The 20009-nt window shown below is 43.5% G+C and overlaps 1 protein-coding gene across 1 annotated transcript in view; it reads left to right on the top strand.

Moving 5' to 3' along the window:
- The window catches only part of Setd7 (SET domain containing 7, histone lysine methyltransferase), a 56992-nt gene extending 42840 nt beyond the window's left edge, over window positions 1–14152 (top strand). Inside the window, exons 8-10 of the mRNA XM_015479053.2 lie at window positions 1785–1902; window positions 3428–3585; window positions 8498–14152. Coding sequence (XP_015334539.2) covers window positions 1785–1902; window positions 3428–3585; window positions 8498–8678 — 457 coding nt within the window. The 3' untranslated portion in view covers window positions 8679–14152. The remainder of the gene's footprint in view (window positions 1–1784; window positions 1903–3427; window positions 3586–8497) is intronic.
- The last annotated feature ends 5857 nt before the right edge of the window (window positions 14153–20009 follow it).

Genomic DNA, 20009 nt, shown 5'->3' with positions numbered 1-20009 from the left:
AGTCCATGAAATAAACACAAATTCCATGTAACAAAAATTACAAATGACCAATCCTTGCAGCATCATTCCATCATGGTGTCCAAAGAACTGAAAGAGTTATTGATGGAACATATATTCTGTTTTAAAATTCAAATCCAACTGGACATAATGGTGCACACTGGTAATCCCAGTGACTCAGGAGGCTGAGGCAGGAGGACTACAAATTTGAAGCCAGCCTCTTAGTGAGATCCTGTCTTAAAATATCAATAAAAAGCGGGAAGGGGCTGGGGCTGTAGCTCAGTGGTAGAGTGCTTGCCTAGCATGTGGGAGGTACTGGGTTCAGTCCTCAGCACCACATAAAAACAAATAAACAAAATAAAGGCATTGTGGGGAAAAAAAAAAAGTGGTAGGGATATAGCTCCATAGTAGAGGACCCTGGAGTTTCATTCCCAGTAACTAACACACACACACACACACAGAGAGAGTTCTATGGCAGAATGCTGTCTTTGCTTCTTATAAACCAGTGATTGGCAACCCGTTTCTACAAAAGGCCACATAGTAAATATTTAGGCTTTGTAGGCCGGTGAGCTTCATTGCAAGTACTCAGCTCTGCCTTAGTAGAGCTACAGCAGTCAGGAAGATACCAAGCCTATACGGGTGGCTGTGCTCCAATAAAACTTTATTTACAAAAATGAGCAGCAGCCAGATTTGATCCTTGGGCTTTTGTTAGCCAGTGTCTGGACAAACCACTTTGTTGGGAAGTACTTGTTGGAGGGCTGGGGATATAGATCAGTTGGTAGGTAGAGTGCTTGTCTCAAAAGCACAAGGCCCTGGATTCAATCCCCAGCAACACAAAAAAGAAGGGGGAAGTAATTATTCCTATTAACTGTCACTCCTCCATGTAGAAGATTCATCTTGGGGTTTAACTGAAACAGTGTTCCCCTCCTGACTGTTGAACCACGATGCAAAGAAAAGATCACCAACTCCAATTTTAAATCAAATTAAAGCAAGCTTATATTGTTTACACAAATAAAGCTGGCCAGGACTGTCTCTCCCCACTCTGAGCTAGAGATCAGCCCCCCAGCTCTCCAGGAAAAAGGTTTTATAGCACAAAAAGTTTCAAAGGGGGGTGGAAAAAAACAGGATTTTGTCAAGCATAATACAAAGGCAGATAGTAGGTTAATGATCTACATGGCATGATATTTCAAGGTAGGGAGTAATTTCAGATCCCAACATCAGAATTTATGAGGCGCTGTTGAGGTTTCAGAGAGGATCGTTATCTGGTCAGGGGGAGCCAGGATTTATGAGGTGCCACTAAGGTTTTAGAGAGGGTTGTTATCTGGTCAAGAAGAGCCAGACATGGGTGAGTTCAGAGCATGGGCAGGAATTCCAAACAAGTTTAGAAATCTCAGTAATTTATAGTAAAACAGAAATTAACTTTTCATGACTTTGTGATGAGATGGCTCCCAATCTTAAAATGGAATTAGGCTGGGTTCATCACTGACATTGACAAACTTGGGTATAGTTTTAACTAACTTTGGAGACTGATCGACTTGTACAATCAGACTCAAAATTGTCATTCACCATCCACCAAAAGAAAATCGCTGCTATAGCAAGTCCTGGGTAGCTTTATACTGCTATTTCTTCTTTTTCTGATGTTAAAATGTTGTGGTTTAACATTTTCTTCCTTCTTTTCTTCTTCGTTTGGTTATTAGGAACTGATATTTTGGATCCAGTAGCCATATTGATAATTTGGTGGTTGACGTAAAGAGTGACATATACATTTTTATTTTTCCCCCATGTAGGGTTTATGTTGCTGAGTCTCTCATTTCCAGTGCCGGAGAAGGACTATTTTCCAAGGTAGCAGTGGGACCGAATACTGTTATGTCTTTTTATAACGGAGTCCGAATCACACACCAAGAGGTGAGTGGGGAGAGGTGACAAGCTGTGGGATTGGTTAAAGCATTTGTTTCAAACAGGGTCCCTTTAAAGTTCCACAGCTAATTCATAGAAAGGGGGGCAGTGCCGTCCCTGAGACAGTAACTGCTTTGTACAAGACATACCCAATGTCTGGAAAATTGAGATCCAGTCAGATTCTGTCAGTAATTGATTCATGACCTTGGGCAGGGTGCCCTCTAGGAAAGCCCCTTCTCCTGGTAGTGCAAAAGCTATACGCAGCCTGTGTCTTGCTGGGAAGAGTTCTAGGTGCTGATAGAATGTTTCAGTTGAATCACCTCTTCCCTTTGAGACACAAACTTTGACATATTTGACGTATGTTCTGGGGTTTTTTTTGTTTTGTTTTGTTTTGTTTTCTTCACTTCTCAGCTAACCTCTAAGAGTTTGCTTAAGGGCAAAATTTGAAGCCTTCTGCCCAGTGAGTGACTTCCATCCCTGATTCAGTTTTACTGAGTGGAACTGAAGCTTACGGTGAATGTTTCACATTCCTATCTCCACTTTTTTTACTCATCCCTGCCAAACAATAAAGAACAAAATACCATGAGATGTTCACACATGCAGAGCTGGTGCACCAGCCAAGGGACAGTGCACTCCAACGGAGCAGGGTCCCTGTGAACTATGAAGGCACTCCAGAAAGCCCAAGAAGTTCAGCATATGAACAGTGGCTTCAGGAAAACGAAACTTTCAGGTTGAGGGTTCCCTATCTGAAATGTTTGGGACCATAAATGTCTGGGGTTTGGGATTTTCTCCGATTTTGGAATATTTGCATATGCATGATGAGATCTCTTGGGGATGGGACCTAGGGCCTTGCACCTGCTAAGCAAGTGCTCTACCACTGAGCTACATCACCACCCACTTCTCCCAGGGAAAGGAGGTGGGATGGGAATGCATCAGACATAACTAGCCTATGTTCATACATGAACATCCATTTGATGTTCCTATTTTATTTATTTATTCATATATTTATTTGCCTCGTCTTCATCTTCTCCCCACCCGCCCAGCCCCCAGAACTGGGAGATGAACGCAGGGCACTTAACCACTGAACCACATCCCCAGCCCCTTTTTTATTTTTTATTTAGAGACAGGATCTCACTGAGTTGCTTAAGGCCTTGCTAGGTTGCTTGAGGCTGGCTTTGAAGTCGTGATCCTCCTGCTTCGGCCTCCTGAATTGCTGGGATTATAGGCATGCACCACCACCTCAGCTTTCATCTACTTTTAATTCAAGTTATCCAGTTAGATTTTTGTGTGTCTTTACAAGGGAGGAAACTCAATTTTTCTATATAAAATGAGGGGGGAAAATCAATGAAAAGTAAATTGAGTTGTCTGCTTGCACCATCCATGTGTGGAGAGATGTCTTGGGTTTTGTGTTTGTTTTTCCACATCTATAATACTCAAATTATGAAGTTTCAGGAGAAATGAGTTAATATCTCTGGCATCTTATGCGTTTTGAGAGATAGGCACCCTCCAATGCCCACTGTTTTGTTCCCTGCAGGTCGACAGCAGGGACTGGGCCCTTAATGGAAACACCCTCTCCCTCGATGAGGACACAGTCATTGATGTGCCTGAACCCTACAACCACGTATCCAAGTACTGTGCCTCCTTGGGACACAAGGCGAACCACTCCTTCACTCCAAACTGCATCTATGATATGTAAGTGGGGCCCTGAGCTGCTGGATGCATCTATGCCCGGGGCCCTGGGACTGAGGAGCACCCTTGGGAAGTATCCCTAAATTTCAGATAAAAGATGCCCCATCAGAATAACCAAAGGGCCTGTACCACAGGCCTGTGTTATGACTTGAAACTCAAAATCTGAACATCCCCATTAGATTAGACAAAGGGGAATGAAGGGAAGGGAGGGGATGGGAATAGGAAAGACAGCAGAATGCATCAGACATAACTTTTCTATGTTCATATATGAACACACCACCAGTGTAACTCCACATCATGTACAATTACAAGAATGGGAAGTTACACTCCATATATGTAAACTATGTCAAAATGCATTCTACTGTTATTTGTATCTAAAAAGAACAAACAAACAAAAATCCAGACATCCCCACACTGAGGCCTTGGCAAGCCAAGAGATAGACAAGTGCTTCCCACAGTAGGACATGCCTCAGGAAGAGGGTACTTAGTGGTTGTTTTATTACTGCCCTTTTGTCCTTCAGTTTTCTCACTTGGGGCTGGGGGTGTAGCTCAGTGATGGAGCACCTGCCTAGCATGCATAAGGCCCTGGATTTGAGCCCCAGCAATGCAAAAAAACACAAAATAAAAAATTTAGGATTATCTGAAATTACTCTGTACAATTGAGAAAGTTAGGAAACCCTTTTTATGATGTGAAAGGAAGAGGGAAATAAAATCCTACACCAAGGGCATGAAGTTTCATAGAAGAGCACCATAAAATCAGAGCCCCAATTATGATAATAAAAAGGCATGAAGCACTGACACCCGCCACAGTGTGGTGAGAGTTAGCTGCACTACGCCGAATGGGAGAATCAGGTCACCAAGGCCACATATTGGGTGATTCCATTTGTATGAAATGTCCAAAGGGGGAAATCCATGGAGAGAGAAAGTAGACTAGTGGCTGCCTGGGGCTGGGAGGTCACCTAAGGAGTGACTGCTAATGGGAGTGGGGTGTCATTTGAGGGCAATTAAATTTCCAAAATTAGATGATGGTGATCGATTCACAAGTTTGTGAATATTTAAATACCGCAGAATTGACTACTTTAAAAGGGTGAATCTTATGGTGCGTGAATTATATATTAACAAAGCTGTATTTTAAAAAATCAAATACCCCTGTCCCCCTTGGTGTTCAAGCCTGCCCTTCCATCTGCTCGTTGACTCTCTTCTTGGAAACCTCCGTTGGTGGGGAGCTTACTGTTATCCACAAAGGCAATTTAAAGAGACAGCATGAAATTTGCCTTTCGGTTCTGAGAACTAGCAGGTTTCTTTTATTGAGCCTAAATGGGTTTTCCTGTAATATTCAGCCCTCCGTCCTAATTGTCTCTTTCCTGTGTAATCTGTCAATCTCTCTTCTACATGATAGCGCTGCAAATATTTTAGCAGCTTTCACAAGCCCCCAAATGTCCTCTTCCCAAAGCCAAGCATCTCTGACTGTTCTCTGAAGGATACATCTGGTCTTCTCTGTTGCCTCCTGAGCTTGGCCTGAGCCTGCCAACTTTTCCTGGGAGCCAGTGAGCTGCACATGACCTTTTCTGCTTTATTATAACTGCAGCTCCTCAGGTCACCCAGGTTATTAGCATAAGCAAGAGCAGATCGTAGGCAGTTCATGTGCAGGGAAATTGCCAAGAGTTGAAGGTTCCTCAGGAATGTCTCCTCTTGCATCCCTGAGATGGCTTAAAAAATCATTCTGGCAGTAATCTGCTCTCTTTGGCAGCCAATAACAAGCACTGGAGCTACAACTTTTGTTCAAAGAGCGGCAGAAATGGCAAAGGACATGTGTCAAGTGAAATGAAACTGACACTGTTATTAACAGCAAGGCTTTCATGGCCAGTGCATTAGCCAAAGCATCAACCCAAGCTGCACACAGTGAAACAACAAGGCCCCTAAAGCATGGGAACTAACCATCATAAATGCCACTGAGACCACTCCTTTAAAACAAACTAGCTCTATGATTCTATTGCAAGGACATGATTTTTCTCACTAAAAGGAAGAGAGTACAGGAGACAAGAGAAAGTTCCATTGGTGCAAATGCAAAAATGCAAGTCTCTTTACTCAGAAGGGCTTTTTTTTTTTTTTTTTTTTTTTTTGATACTTGGGATGGAATTCAGGGCTTCATACCTGTTAGGCAAACTCTCCACCACTGAGCCACATCCCCAACCCATTCTGCAGGTTTTGCTTTGGTTGTTGGTTGGTTGATTGTTTGCAAACTCAGTGTGATCAAACCTTAGTTATTTGGGGTCAGGGGAGGACTACTTGAATACTAATCAAATATAACATTCAGATTGCAATTCATGGCATTTATTTATTTCCCAACACTGGTATTGTTACATACACTTTAATATAAGTAAAACAACACTTTCCTAAGCTGTTTTAAATGTAACCAGGCACAAAATGTCAAATGGACACAGACAAGATCTTTCCTAGCTGTAAATGTAGGTAACATGTGGACAGGGGTCAAACTGCTTAGCACAGAGGTTTCGGTTGATGGCCAATCATGCAGCTGAAAATGGTCAGTAACTACTCTGGATACTTTTTTTTTTTTTTTTGGTGGTGATGGTGCTGGGGATCACACCCAGGGACTCACACAAGCTAAGCACATACTTTATCATTGAGCCACACCCCAATCCTCACTCTGGGTGCTTTTCATGCATTATCTCATTTGATCAGCCCAGGAATTCAAGAGCCCACTGGTATTACTTTCCAGATTTCAGACCAGGAAATGCAGATCAGGAAGGCCCAGGGGTTAGGAATGCCCTCTCCAAGGATCAACACTGAAATAAGTTCCTTCTTTTCAATCTGCCCATTATCTACTCTGAAAACAATGATGATGAGCAAGAAAATGGAAATACAAGAGGATCATAGAAACCCTGTAGGCCCGGAAAAGGCAACCCAGGATTTTTTCAGTGGGTCAGAAGATTAATCAGAGCTCTATTTCAGAAGTGCAGTTTTTTTCTTCATCCTGAAAGAACATGATGGAAATTATGATGAACATTTTAATTTACAAAGTTGTGATTTTTTAACAAGGAATTCCTCAATCCCTGGTGTAGGCATCTCCTTTGTGATGGACACAATCTGATACTACTGTGTGCTTACATGCTTACACATGCTCACACACACATGCACATTCACACACAAGTTCACACATAGGCATGCTCACACACACACACACAGTAACTAATATTAGTCAAGTCCTCTATTGTACCAGGATTTGTGTGGGGTGCTTTCTGTGTGTGACCCCATTTTGTCACCATGATGACCCCATAGGGTAAGTCTTACTAGTATCATTATGATTTTATAGGTTAAGAAAGTGGGATTCAGAAATACAAGGTGGAGGGGCTGATAGAGTGCTTGCCTAACATGCACAAGGCCCTGGGTTCAATCCCCAGCACCACCACCAAAAAAAAAAAAAAAGAGAGAGAGAAATACAAGGTGGAGTTTCCAAGAAGACCCAGTAATATGTGTGGACCCAGGACTAACAACAGAGTCTTTTGACCCCAAGTTAAGTATCCCTTTGGTGAAATAGTATTTTATCATAAAAGAGATGTTCGTGATGTTTCATAAAAGGGACATTTAACCTGGGGTCAGGAGACTCTGGTGTTAGTTCTGGTGGACATGGAGTCCTCTTTGGTGTGAGGTATAGGTTGCTCCTTTTTATACCACATGGAAGATAGCCCAAAACCTCAGATGCTCCTATCTCCACCACCAACAGAGGGAGTCAGCCAAACTATCATATGCACCCCAACTCAGGGCCCTTTGTTTAACATATGACTATAAGTGAATGAGATTGAGTTGGCCAAATGCATATAAAAATAAAGTAGATTGCTCTCTGGCCTGTTGGTCTTAGATCCCTTTCAGCAACTGTCAGGGGAGCTAAGTCCATTACTTATTTATGCACCTGTTATGCAGGGCGCTGGGCAGGTGAACAGTGGTGGGAATCTGTGGCAAGTGATTATAGAATGTTAACTCCACTTCTGGTTCTGAGAGGATTTTACTAGGAGGAGATATTGTTCCCTTCACAGGATGCTTCCCACCAAGGGAAATATGGAAGAAGCAGGTAGGCAGAAAGGTCTAGACATCCCTCTTGGGAAGAAATCTTCATCTACTCTTATGCTAGAAAGTAATACTTCCTCTCTATGGATAGGGTGCAATACAAGTGGGGTTTTTTTTTGCTTTTGAAAAGCCACAAGGCTGTCCTTACAATTCCAAAAAAGCAATCTGATCAAGCCTTCTTTCTGCTTGAGAAATAGCCAAGGAGCCTGATGCTACCAGGCAGTGAGCTGAACTGTGGGAAGCTGCACGGGATCTCACTTTTCATTAAGGACAGGTTTTTGTTGTTGACCCTGATTGTTGCTTAAGAAATACAGAGTGCCATTGCCCAGTGCAGTGGCACATACCTGTAACCCAGCGACTCAAGAGGCTGAGACAGGAGGGTCACAAGTTCAAGGTCGGCCTCAGCAACTTAGCGAGGCCCTAAGCAACTAAATAAGACCCTGTTTCAAAATAAAAAGGATGGGGAATGTGGCTCAGTAGTTAAGCATCCCTGGGTTCCATCTCTGGTACCCCCCCCCCAAAAAAAATAGAGTGCCCAATATGCTCAAAACGGAAGATAAAGCAGTGCTTTTCAAACTTGAATATGCCAGTGAATCTCCAGGTGTTGTTAAATGCACATTCCCACCTATGTCTAGGCATGGCTGAGATGCTCTAGTCTAATGAGCGCCCAGGTGAAGCAGAAGCTGGCTGACCTGTGCGTGCACCTCCAGTGCCCTCCAGCGGTGCCCAGGCAAGAGCACATGGGCTCATCTGCGCTGGCCCCTCGCTGGCCTTTGCCTCTCCCTCCCAGGTCTGGCCCTGGCATGACCGTGTGCATCTTGATGTCTAGGTTTGTCCACCCCCGCTTCGGGCCCATCAAATGCATCCGCACCCTGCGAGCAGTGGAGGCCGACGAGGAGCTCACGGTTGCCTACGGCTATGACCACAGCCCTCCTGGAAAGAGCGGGCCTGAAGCCCCCGAGTGGTACCAGGTGGAGCTGAAGGCCTTCCAGGCCACCCAGCAAAAGTGAAAGGCCTGGCTCCGGAGTCCAGAGACCTGGAATAGAAACTTGGATCTATGCACTACGTTTATCCAACAATGGGACAACCAGGGACTGCTCATGCTGTGACATCACATCCTCTCACCCTGCGTTAGCAACGACTTTCTCGCATACTAACTAGGTTTGACTGTATTACTCATACCAGATTTAAAATTAGCTAGCCTTGCAACAACGTCTTACTGAGAGGTCTTGCCGAGCGCTGACACAGACAGCACCATGTACTTTGGTGGTTCAAGTCTAAATCTGTACCACGTTCAGAGATGCCAAATGATTAGACTGAAAAAGGGAAAGGGGTTTTTTTTTCAGTCATTTTTTTGTCGGGGGTTTTCCATGATGTTTTTCCTACGGCCAAAGCAGACTGTGTCGTTGCACTTGTCTTTGTGCCGTGCTGGAGTAGAGAACGACGACATCTTTATTCTCTCAATGTAGGATAATTTGCCTTTTAACCTTTGATCTGTATCTTGCAATAGAATGGCTTTGTTTTTTTTTCCTAGTGAACAGAAGCCCACTTGAGTTACTCTTCTCATTTCCTATCGTACATGCCCTTCACAGGAGAAACTTCCACATGGATTGTGCATCCGTGGCAATGTGTCCGTCTCTCTGGTTCTTTCTATATCATTATTTCATTATTATGTCCTAATATAAGTACTGGCTCCTAAGGCCAGGATATTACTATAGAATTATTATTCTCGCATGTAAACAAAGATATCTTTGCTTTCAGATGTGAAAAGAAATGAATTTGCTTTGTTTGCATTAAGTTATGGAAGAGTTGTAATATATACCTTAAGAAAGAAGAGAGGAAAATTAGTTATTTCCAAGCAGTAACTGTGGCAATTTTGCAATATCTTCAATAGTGCTAGCGACTCTTTTTTCTCCCTGGGTACACATTACATGTACATAACCTAGCACAGCCTAGCTTGGGGTGCCCAGTGCATTGAATTCAGAAGTCAAACAGAAAACTTGAGTTCTAGTGCAGAATTCGAAAATTTATTTTAAATCAGTACTATGAAAGCAGACATACTGATCACTAGGTACAAATCAAACCTTAATGCTAAAACTCTTCCTCGTTGTAATTTCAAAGCACTTACCTGTAAGCTAAGAGTTCACACCTGCATACTTTAAAAGCATTATTGATAGCATTTCAGCCATTTCACAAGCCATGTATAATCACCACTTCAGAAATAAGGAAAAAAACCCTGTTTTTTAGTTTAGCATATTAGATCTGTAACATAACTGGGGTTGCTCTGAGTGAATTCTGAGAGCTGTCATTTTTGATAAGCCCCCTCATCACATGCCATGGCTCTGTCTTCTTTAGCCGCCTGGACAGATGAGGTGGCTGGAAGGCCTGGGAGCAGCAGTTGTGCCAGTCTGCAGCTGTCAACTGTGCCACCTGTCACCTCTGTCGGTTTGGTCTTGAAAGCTAATGCCTTCCAAGTTGTGCAGAGAGCTCCAACTGATGAGAGATGCTTGCTGGGAGTGGGAGAGAGTGAGGAACCCAGCAGAGGAAGTCCCCTGTTGGTTGTCAGTGACACGTTGTTCTCACCAAGCCTTTGACAAAAGTGCTTGATTCGGGGCTGCTCCCGATTTTTGGTTGAGGCGGCCTCTGGGCTCAGGGTTCAACCCTCAGGACAGTGAATGACAGGGCTGCTCTTCTCTTTGCAAGGACAGGCTTCCTGGAACATCCAGCTGCCTCCTCTGCAGCTAGATGGCAGTGGTTTCCGGAGAATCCAGTTGGATCCCTGTTTATGAGCTTGAGCTGCCAGTTCCCACAGGAGAGGAAGTTGTCAGGCTTCCAGAAAGATCTCCCAATAGAGTTTTTAGATGAAAGGCACCAGGATAGGATTGCTTCTATTCTGTAGAAAGAGACTGGTCTGTGAACTGTGACAGGTGGGCGAAGGCTCTGGATCTGTATTTGATAGGTGCTTTAATTTAAATGTGTCCCAAAGTGAGTGACTGTCTTCAGGAGAAAGATGGCTTTCATCCACCCCGTCATGACCTTGGGCAGTGAAACCTGGGCTGGAGGGGAGAATGCAGGTCACGCCTCCTCACAGCTGGCTCAGTCATTTCGTGCCTGAGGATGGGTGGGCCTGAGGGTGGTTTCAGTGGGGTATCATTTCTATTCTAAAGGGCTATTCTTATCCCATTCAAATGGGATTTTTTTTAAATATATATTTTTTGGATAAATGGGATTGGAGAGTTGTAAGTTAATTGATTAACCAGATAATCAATTCTCCACATCAGTGAATGCTCACAGTCTGGGTTTAAAATCTAGCGGTTGTCTGTGACCTTGCAACAAATCAGAGGAAATCTCTCTGTGTCTTTCTGCCTCTTCTCATACTCACCTGTCTTCTAGCTCTTGTGTCTCTTTCCTCTTCTCTCTCCGTGCATGAGAACTGCCTGGGCTTCCGTGTGGAATGATAGCGCCAGCCCATCTCTTTCTCCATGCAGAGAGCCTCTCCTCTCTTACTAGTCTTCTCTCTCTCTCTCTCTCTCTCTCTCTCTCTCTCTCTCTCTCTCTCTCTCTCTCTCCCAAACTTCTGACTGTCACAGTTGGCACTCAGGGGGTGGAGATTCACTGTGTTGGTAGGTAGGTGAAGAAGTTGATGGGGTGGGGTTTCCATGAAGAATTCACTGTTGAGGAGGTAGGGGTTTGTTCCTTGGTTGAACCAAAGTGGAAAAGCTTCAGAATGTATTTTTCTGCTTTTCATCCTTTACAAAAGAACATAGTCAGGAAGCAACTGAATCAAGTGGCCTTAGCATAGTATCTCCCACATATGGTGCAGAATAAGGACTTGTGCTCTCCCAAAACAGCCAGCACCTGTGTGTGCATGACACCCTGGGGTCAAGGGGATTCACTCGGAGCTCTCAAGCCAATCCCTGCATGACTAGACCTTGCCTTAGCATCTTTTCTATTATGAATATTATCTTGTGTTAGAGTTAGGAATAGGAACTAATCTGTAAGAGCATGTCCCCAAATTGGCATTTGTGTGGACTAACAAGAGCAACGGGGAGGATTGAATTTCTGACACAAAGGAATGGTGAAATTAACAGTGACCGCTGAGGAGGACTTGAGCTTTGTAGTACCTATTCTGATTTTAACCAGCTTCACCCCTGGTCTTCCTGAGCACCTGAGAAGGGAACTCGTTTTTCAAGATCTCTTTGGACCTATCTGGGAATAGAGTTCAACCTCTTTGCCCTGTAGGTTGATCAAACTTGAAAAACTATTTCCTCATCATGAACAACCTGAAATAGCCAACAAGGCCAAATATAACCATTTGCAACATTTAATTGTAACAAAAGAAGATTTCACTGGGCTGGGGACTAGCTCAGTGGCACAGCATGTGCCTAGGAAGTCTGAGGCCCTGAGTTTTATCCCCAGCACTGGGAAAAAATAAAATTGCATTAATTGTGAACAGTGAAGTAAAGGGTTGTCTTAGTGAGACAGTATGTGGCACTTTTAGTAATTTTCATTTAATATGTAAAAAATTAAATCACTCAGTGCAAAATGCATTTAAAATCCTCCAAGAAGACAGAGTTCTCTGTTTTGTTTTCAAACCCTTGCCTCAAGTTCTGTCTTAAGAGTAGTGATTTAGAATCCAGACATCTTTTGTTGTAGAAAAACAAGCAAAACTGTGTTGCAAGATGGATAGTTGTAATGTTAATTTGCCACAGATCAAAGGTTCACAAAATATATTAAATTTACATGTACTTGAGGTACCCCAATAGATTGTTTCTTTTCTTGGATCTTTCCTTGAGGAATTTGGAGCTTTGGTGTCAGGTTTTGGGTTGTTTTTTGTTTGTTTGTTTGTTTATTTGTTTAATTCTAAATTAAATTTTTTTTTCTTTTGCCAAATGTGTGCGTACATATTCAAAGCAATGAAACGATTTCAAGCCATACAACCACAGGGGTGGAAACCCTTTTCACAAATTTTAATGTGTTTGTATGTAAATAGATGTTTGTATGAAATATTTTCATGGTAGAATGAATATATTTAAATGAAGTTGAATTATTCCAGTGCTATTTAAACACATTACAAAAAATTTTGGTGAGAATTATCTGAGTCTATTGAGATATAATGCAGATCAATTTTGATTTTTAAAAATCAAAAAGCCTACGCACGACTCTGACCGAGGCAGCCTCCTGTCGGTCTGTCCGTCTGTCGGTCTGTCCGGAGAGAGCCCCGTAGGCTTCGCCAGTGCCTCCGCCGCTTCCTGGTGGTTAGTTTGGTGCTAATGAAGGTGTGTCCGCCTTTCAGTGACTCACTAGGGGCCCGGGAGCCAACCCGGGGCAGTATCTGGAGCACAATTTCTTTGCAGGGCAGCAGAATCAGAAGCCAGACCTGGCCGGGTGAAGCCCGGCCACCAACCGCCACCCCTACTGCCTAGTCACAATGTCAGGGAGGCTGCCCTCAGTGGAGTTGGGGCTCAGACCCCAGGGTGGGACTTCACGGTTTTGCCAGCGATCCCTGCCTTCTGACCTCCACCTCCCAGGGAGGGAGGGGAAGGCAGCCGCCGGCCAGGGGCGCATTTCTCAGCACAGCCCATTCCCTGTCTCAGCTCTGGAAGACTATGCACCCCAGCACCAAACTTCCAACCAGAGAGAGAGACGTCCTCGGATAACGGGAATCCTTGCTTCCTCTGCTGTGACTTTACTCACAGTTGTTAGAAGTCATCCAAATATCAAGACCACTCCCATCCCTAGGCATACCTCCCAGCCCCCTGACTCTTGAGTTACTGGGGGAAAAAAAAAAATCCTTTATAGTGACATTGGACTTGAGTGGGTTGTTTTGTTCTTGTTCATTTTGGTCCTGGATATAATGAAATATAAATATGACAAATTTTCACTGTGTATACTAGCAATATGAACACACATGCCAATGTCTCCTAACAGATCTACTTGGTTACATTTCGGGGTTACTCTACTTAATCTTGATTGCTGTATGGAGAAATGACATAAATGCCTGCTTATGGTATAAGAAAGTTATGTCCATGATTCTGAGCTCCCTACTTTAAAAGTTTTTCCTCTCTGTTCTCTTTTTCTCCTAAAAATGCATTTTTTTAGGTTGTGAGGTATGTTTAAGGAGTGGAAGTCAGGGGGATGCTTCCCGGCATTCGCCGCAACCAAAAGTCAACCCCATCTCAGTTAAGAAGCATCTTTGGTCTTTTGTGGAATTTGAACTAAATCTATGAGCCTTATTCAATATCTATAATTCTATGATTTTTTTAAATTATGGGAAATTAATGGAAGATGTTTACATGAGTAATGTTTGCCCTTACTGTGTTATGAATGAATTTTTTGTAGCGTGTCTGGGTGCATGTGCAAGAGAGTAGGAAAAATGTTTCTGAAACAAAACTTGACAAATATTTGTAATGAAAAGTAAATTTAAAGATTGCTATAATTGCGCTATAGAAACAATGCAAGTATTAAACAAAATATACAATCATCCGCCTTTGTCTTTCTTTTATTGCAAAAGCAATGTTATTGTCATATCTAAATTACTAAAAAACTTTACATTACAAATTGTTTAAAAATACTCTTCAGCCTTTTCCATTTTCAAAGCTTTGCAGAAAGATCTGAGGAGGAAAGCAGGAGGGGAAAGAAGTAGTTGAGTCCCCAAATACTCATGAATCTTGAACCATTAGCCACAGCACTAGAAGTGAATACGTAAGTGTCAAGGAAACTTATCTGAAAGCTAAAAAGCTTCAACTTATGGCTTAAGGAAAATGTAAAAAAAAAAAAAAATGGTTAGACGTTGCAAGAGATTTTGGCAGTCTTATGAGGCATTTGGGGTGAAGAACCCAGGAACTGATTCCTGCCCAATCACAATCTACATTCCTAAACCATCCCCTCCACTATTCCCAAAACACAAAAGCCAACGACAGAAAGAGTCAAAACGGTGCTTCCCTCTTGGCTGAGTCACCAGGACCCGAAAGCAGTTAACCTCAGGGAGTTGGGTCAGGTGACCTGAGACTCAGTTAGGCCTCACCTGGAAGAGGACATAACTGCTCTGCTGGCTCCTTCCATTGCCCAGTCCTTGATCTCATCACTCCTCCTTCTGCAGAAGAAAGGAAACAGAAACAAGGGTGATGATCTAAGTGGACTTGGGTCAGCTCCTCGGCTTGCACAGGGACATCCCACGCCGGATCTTAAGGCAGGTCTGTCCCCACCAGCACTCATGGCTTAGACCACAACAGTGGTATCCTTCCCTGTGGGGGAAAAGGGGTGTAGAATTAAAATTTTAATACAAACCAGGTAATTCTAAGAAGCTAAACTTTCAAAAGTGAATCAGGCAGCTTCCCTGTGGGCCCAAGAGTTATAGAGAAAGGTCATGTGAAGAAGATCAAGACCAAACACTGCTGATGTCAGTAACCATCCAGGTACACTTGTTACTGAAACCTCCATCATTCAACCTGCCCGTTCAGCAGTCACCTCCAGGTGAAGGCACCAGCCATTCAAAAGTGGGCTATCTTACTCCATTTTCTGTTGCTATGATGAAATACCTAAGATGGGTAACTTGTGGAGAATACAATTATTTGGCTCACAGTTCTGGAAGCTGGGAAGTCCGAGAACACCGAGCCGGAATCTGCTCAGCACTCCCTGAGGGCTGTGTGCTGCATCGTGACCTGGCCACAGACACCACGTGGCCAGTCAGGGCAAGTGTGTGTCCACTCTCATAAAACCACCAGTCCCCTCCTGGGGCCCACCCTGATGACCTTCTCTGTTCCTAATTACCTCCCAGTGGGCCCACCTTCAAATACCATCAGCATATGAGTTTGGGGATCAAGTTTACAACACGTAAAATTTGGGGAACACGTTTGTTTGGGTTTGGATGTGAGGTGTTCCCCAGAAGCTCATGTGTGAGATGATGCGGGAATGTTCATTGGTGCAATTATTAGATTATGAGAGCTGTGACCTAATGATTGGAATACATTTGATGGATTAATCACATGACTAATGGGTAGTAAGTGTTGGCAGGTAGAGCATGGCTGGAGGAAGTGGGTCCTTGGGGATTATATTATCCCTAGCTCAAGCTCTCTCTGCTTCCTGTCTGCCATGAAGTCAGCAGCTTTCTTCCACCACGCCCTTCAGCCATGATGTTCTGTCTCACCTTGGGCCCAGAGCTCTGGGGTCAGCTGACAAACGGACTGAATCTCTGAAATCATGAGCCCAAGATACACTTTTCTTCTTCCAAGTTGCTCTTGTCAGGTCTTTTGGTCACAGCAGTGGAAAGCTAATACAACGTTTTCTTTTTCTTTTCCTTCCTTTCTTTTTTTTTGGGGGGGTGGGGGGGGGCTGCTGGGAATTTAATCACCAAGCTACATCTCCATCCCTTTTTATCTTCTTATTTTGAGACAGAGTCTTGCTAAGTTGCTGAAGCTAGCCTTGAACTTGTGAACCTCCTGCCTCAGACCCCTGAATCAAAGTTGTGCATCGGCATGCCCAGTTCTAACACAACATTTGAACCATAGCATAGTCATCCAGTTTGAACTCAGCATATGACTGATTTGTGGTTGTTTAATAAGATTCTGCTCCCAAATATTACAGAAAATAACTTTTGTCTAACTCCCCCAAAACATGTTGATGAATTCAGTAAATGTGTTTTTCCTAAAGTTTTGTTTTGCTGTGGGAGGAAAAGAAAAAAAGGCAACATTTGATTTCAGAGCTTCACCTCTTATAGTGTACAGTATAGAGAAAGGGGATTAACAGTCATCTCAATTGGTACCAGGTTTTTACTTCTATAAGTATGAGAATGCTTCTAGCTTCAAGATATAAAAATCCAAGCTGGGCTCAGTGGCACATGCCTATAATCCCAGCAACTCGGGAGGCTAGGAGGAGGATCTCCAATTTGAGGCCAGCCTCAGCAATTTAGCTTAGGCTCAAAGTAATTTAGCAAGGCCATGTCTCAAAGTTAAAAAAAAAAAAATGGGCTGGGGATGTGGCTCACTGGTAAAGTATCCCTGGGTTCAATCCCTGGAGAAAGAAAGGGAGAAAAGAAGGAAAGAGGGAAGGAGGGAGGGAGGGAAAGAGGAAAGAGAATCCAACTCAATAGGCTTATGTAACAAAGAAGACCACCACCTCACGGGAACTGTGATTAACTGTCTTCACTCGACACTCTTCTCCTGATCTTGGTCTCATAGTACCTTAATAAGATCTACATCTAAAAATGCCTGACCCTACATCTCAGCAAATTCTACTGTCTCTGCCTTTAAGAAGCAGAGGATTGAGGGGTTCAATCCTCAGTACCACCAAAAAAAAAAAAGAGACAGGGTTCAGGGCTGGGGGGTGCATCTACGTGGTGGAACTGCACCTGTCTGGCATTGCCCAAAGGCCTGGGTTTGATCCCCAGCTCCAAAAAGAGAAAAAGACATGTCTCCTACATTAGGAAGTAAGGAATCAAGCATGAGGTCTATGGTTTTGGGTCTGAGCCACTAAGACAGGAGTAATCACTTAGTGAAAATAAACTGTCACCTGGGCTAACCTCAATCTCCCACGCTCCAGTTTTTGTTTCCAAAACAATCCATGAATTTCTTCATGGTCCAGCTCCCTCTTGTGGTAAGAATTTATTACATTGTTTCTTACAAGAAGACCGAGAACAGAGCAAATAAGGGAGAGGATGATTTAACACATTTTAAAAGCAAATGTGGAAATTTGACCAGTGGGGTGGAGGTGTAGCACATGTGAGGTCCTGGATACAGTCCCCAGCACTGCTAAACAAGAAACCCCAAACAAACAAATTCTTGGCTAGCCTGCTCCTTGGTGCACACCTGTAATCCCAGTAGCTCAGGAAGCTGAGGCAAGAGGATCCCAAGTTCAAAGCCAACCTCAGCAATGGCAAGGTGCTTAGTAGCAACTCAGTGAGACTCAATCTCTAAATAAAATACAAAAAAGGGCTGGGGATATGGCTCAGTGTTTAAGTGCCCTTGGATTCAATCCCTGGTACCAATAAATAAATAAATAAAAATTTAAAAATTCTTGGCTAATGCTCTTTCCTATCATCAGGGTGAACTTTGAGTAGCTGACTGAACATACAATTTCCAGGACTTTTTAAATAAATCCCAGTTTCAAAAGGGCTAAATAGCATGTTTAGAGCCTGCAGCAAAAGGAAGTTGAACAAAGTTGAACAAAAGTTTATCTTTTAAAACAAACAAAAGCATTTTTTATGTTATGTGGCTCTTTAAATTCTGTATGGCTAGCACAGTTGTTTGCCAAAGTATGGGTTATAGGTTCAAGTATCTTAAAATAACACAGTTCTGCACTTTCCTGACCTATCACTTCTTCTTTTTCTTTTTCTTTTTTTCTTTTTCAAATGAGTCAGTGTCTTATGGAGAATGAGTCTTGGTTCACCAGAGGAAGTTGCCTTGCCCTCTCGTTAATCACAGGCACAAACCATCTGGAATTAAATCAATTTGCCATCAACCACTTCCTGGGTTTCTTCTAGATCCTAGAATTTAGCTCCTATCTGGGACAGAAAGAGAAAATGTCTCCAAAACAGGGAAGGCTTGAGGACCTTTAAAGGGAGAGTGAGATGAACCAAGTCATATTCAGGCTCGCCTCGTGAGTGGGCTGTGTGCTGGAGATTCGTGTCCATCCCATGGGGACTGAAACTGATTTCTAAAAGAGCCCCACAGGATTGAGACAGTAAAGAAATTCCTTTACACATGAGAAGGCTTCGAGCCCTTGACCTGTGTGCATTTGGGTGTGTGTGGAGACCCACAGCTGGGGCACAGCCAGAAACCAGGGACCAAGTGACCTCTGAGCAGTCAAGAGCTTTTCCAGAATTCATGCACTTTGCCCTGGCACACCATCACGGAACAGCAGAGATCAGCCTCAGAGCCCTGGCCCACGGAGGAGTGACCAAGAGCCAGAGGGAGAAGGGTTAGAAAAATGCACTTGGTTTTCCAAAAGTCTCCTTTCCAGTTTTTCCGCACCAGGCTTGTGACCTATGTACCGTAATAATCTCTGAAAACGTCCTCAGCCAGGTGCTTCTCTAACTCCGGCCGCAGAGGCGTCACCTGGGAGTTTGTTAAAGGCACAGGTTCTTGAGCTGCACTCGCAGAGAGCCCGCAGATCTGGGCTGTCCGCTGGGTGGAACACAGAAAAACTGGCATCCTTGCTTTCCAGTGCAGACCCATAACTGATACTCCTAATGTTCCCAAGTGATTATGAAGAGATAAAAGTAAGTGGAAGTAGTCGGCTTAATGTCCATGTGATTGTTGGCAGAGCATTGGCCTCCCCCCCAAGAAATTAAGATCACTCTCTGGGAGCCATTTTAAGATCTGAGCAGAGACATCTAAAGTCACCAGAGAAAGAAAAAAACAACTCTCAAACCTGCAAGACTGGGTAAATAGCTTTGAAAACAATGAGAATGTTTAGAATTTTCTTCACAATCATGCAGGAGGTGAGGGAAGTGGCTGGAGGTGTGGACAAACTGGACTGGCCATGTGTGGGTAATGGGGGGCTGGGCACCAAGCCCAGCACTAGAGGTGGAGTTGTGCAGGTCTTTAAGTCTCCACAATAAAAACAAATGAAGAGGGGGCGGGGAAGAGAATTTTAAAACCCAGGGCTGCAGTTGTAGTTCAGTGGTAGAGTGCTTACCTAGCAGGTGTGAGGCACTGGGCTCGATCCTCAGTACTGCATAAAAATAAATACATAAAATAAAGGTTTTATATATATCTACAACCCAAAAGGTTATGAGCTACAAACATGTCGAAAAACAGGAGTCACAGAGGCAAGCCTTACCGTTCTAATTTCATCCAAGCAATTGCTTTCCTTGAATTTCCTGAGCCCCCTGGCAACTAATCTCTCTTGTGAAATGGATACATCAGGTATCATTAAACATGACATTTACATGTGTGGAAACGCCTCTGTTCCAGATTCCCTGCTCACCAAGTGATTCTCTGGTTGACAATTCGGCACCAAGGAGAAAATATTTCATTTTTTTTGCATACCATAAACATGCATATAGAATATAAAACATATATTCATGTTTTATGGCTCATGTCAGCATAGCCCCTCAATTGATGGGACAGTCACATCCTTCTATTTGTGACTACACTGGGTTCTGGTTCTGAACATTGGTCTTATGAGTTTGGTTAGTGAGTCTGTCCCAAAAGGCATGGCTGCTCAGAGTGGGCTGAAAACTTAAAGTTTGGGAGCCTTTAAGGACCAGGAAAGGGACTAAATCAAGGAAGATTTCCCAACTAAATCAAGGAACATCTCCCAGGTGACCCAGAGCAAGCAGCCACCAAGGTGCAAAAACACCCCTCCAGCTCACAGTTCCTTCCTTGAATTTCTGCACA

The sequence above is a fragment of the Marmota marmota genome, unplaced genomic scaffold (assembly GCF_001458135.2).
Source record: "Marmota marmota marmota unplaced genomic scaffold, marMar, whole genome shotgun sequence".
Classification (NCBI taxonomy): domain Eukaryota; kingdom Metazoa; phylum Chordata; class Mammalia; order Rodentia; family Sciuridae; genus Marmota; species Marmota marmota.
This window is presented reverse-complemented; position numbering and strand designations above follow the sequence as displayed.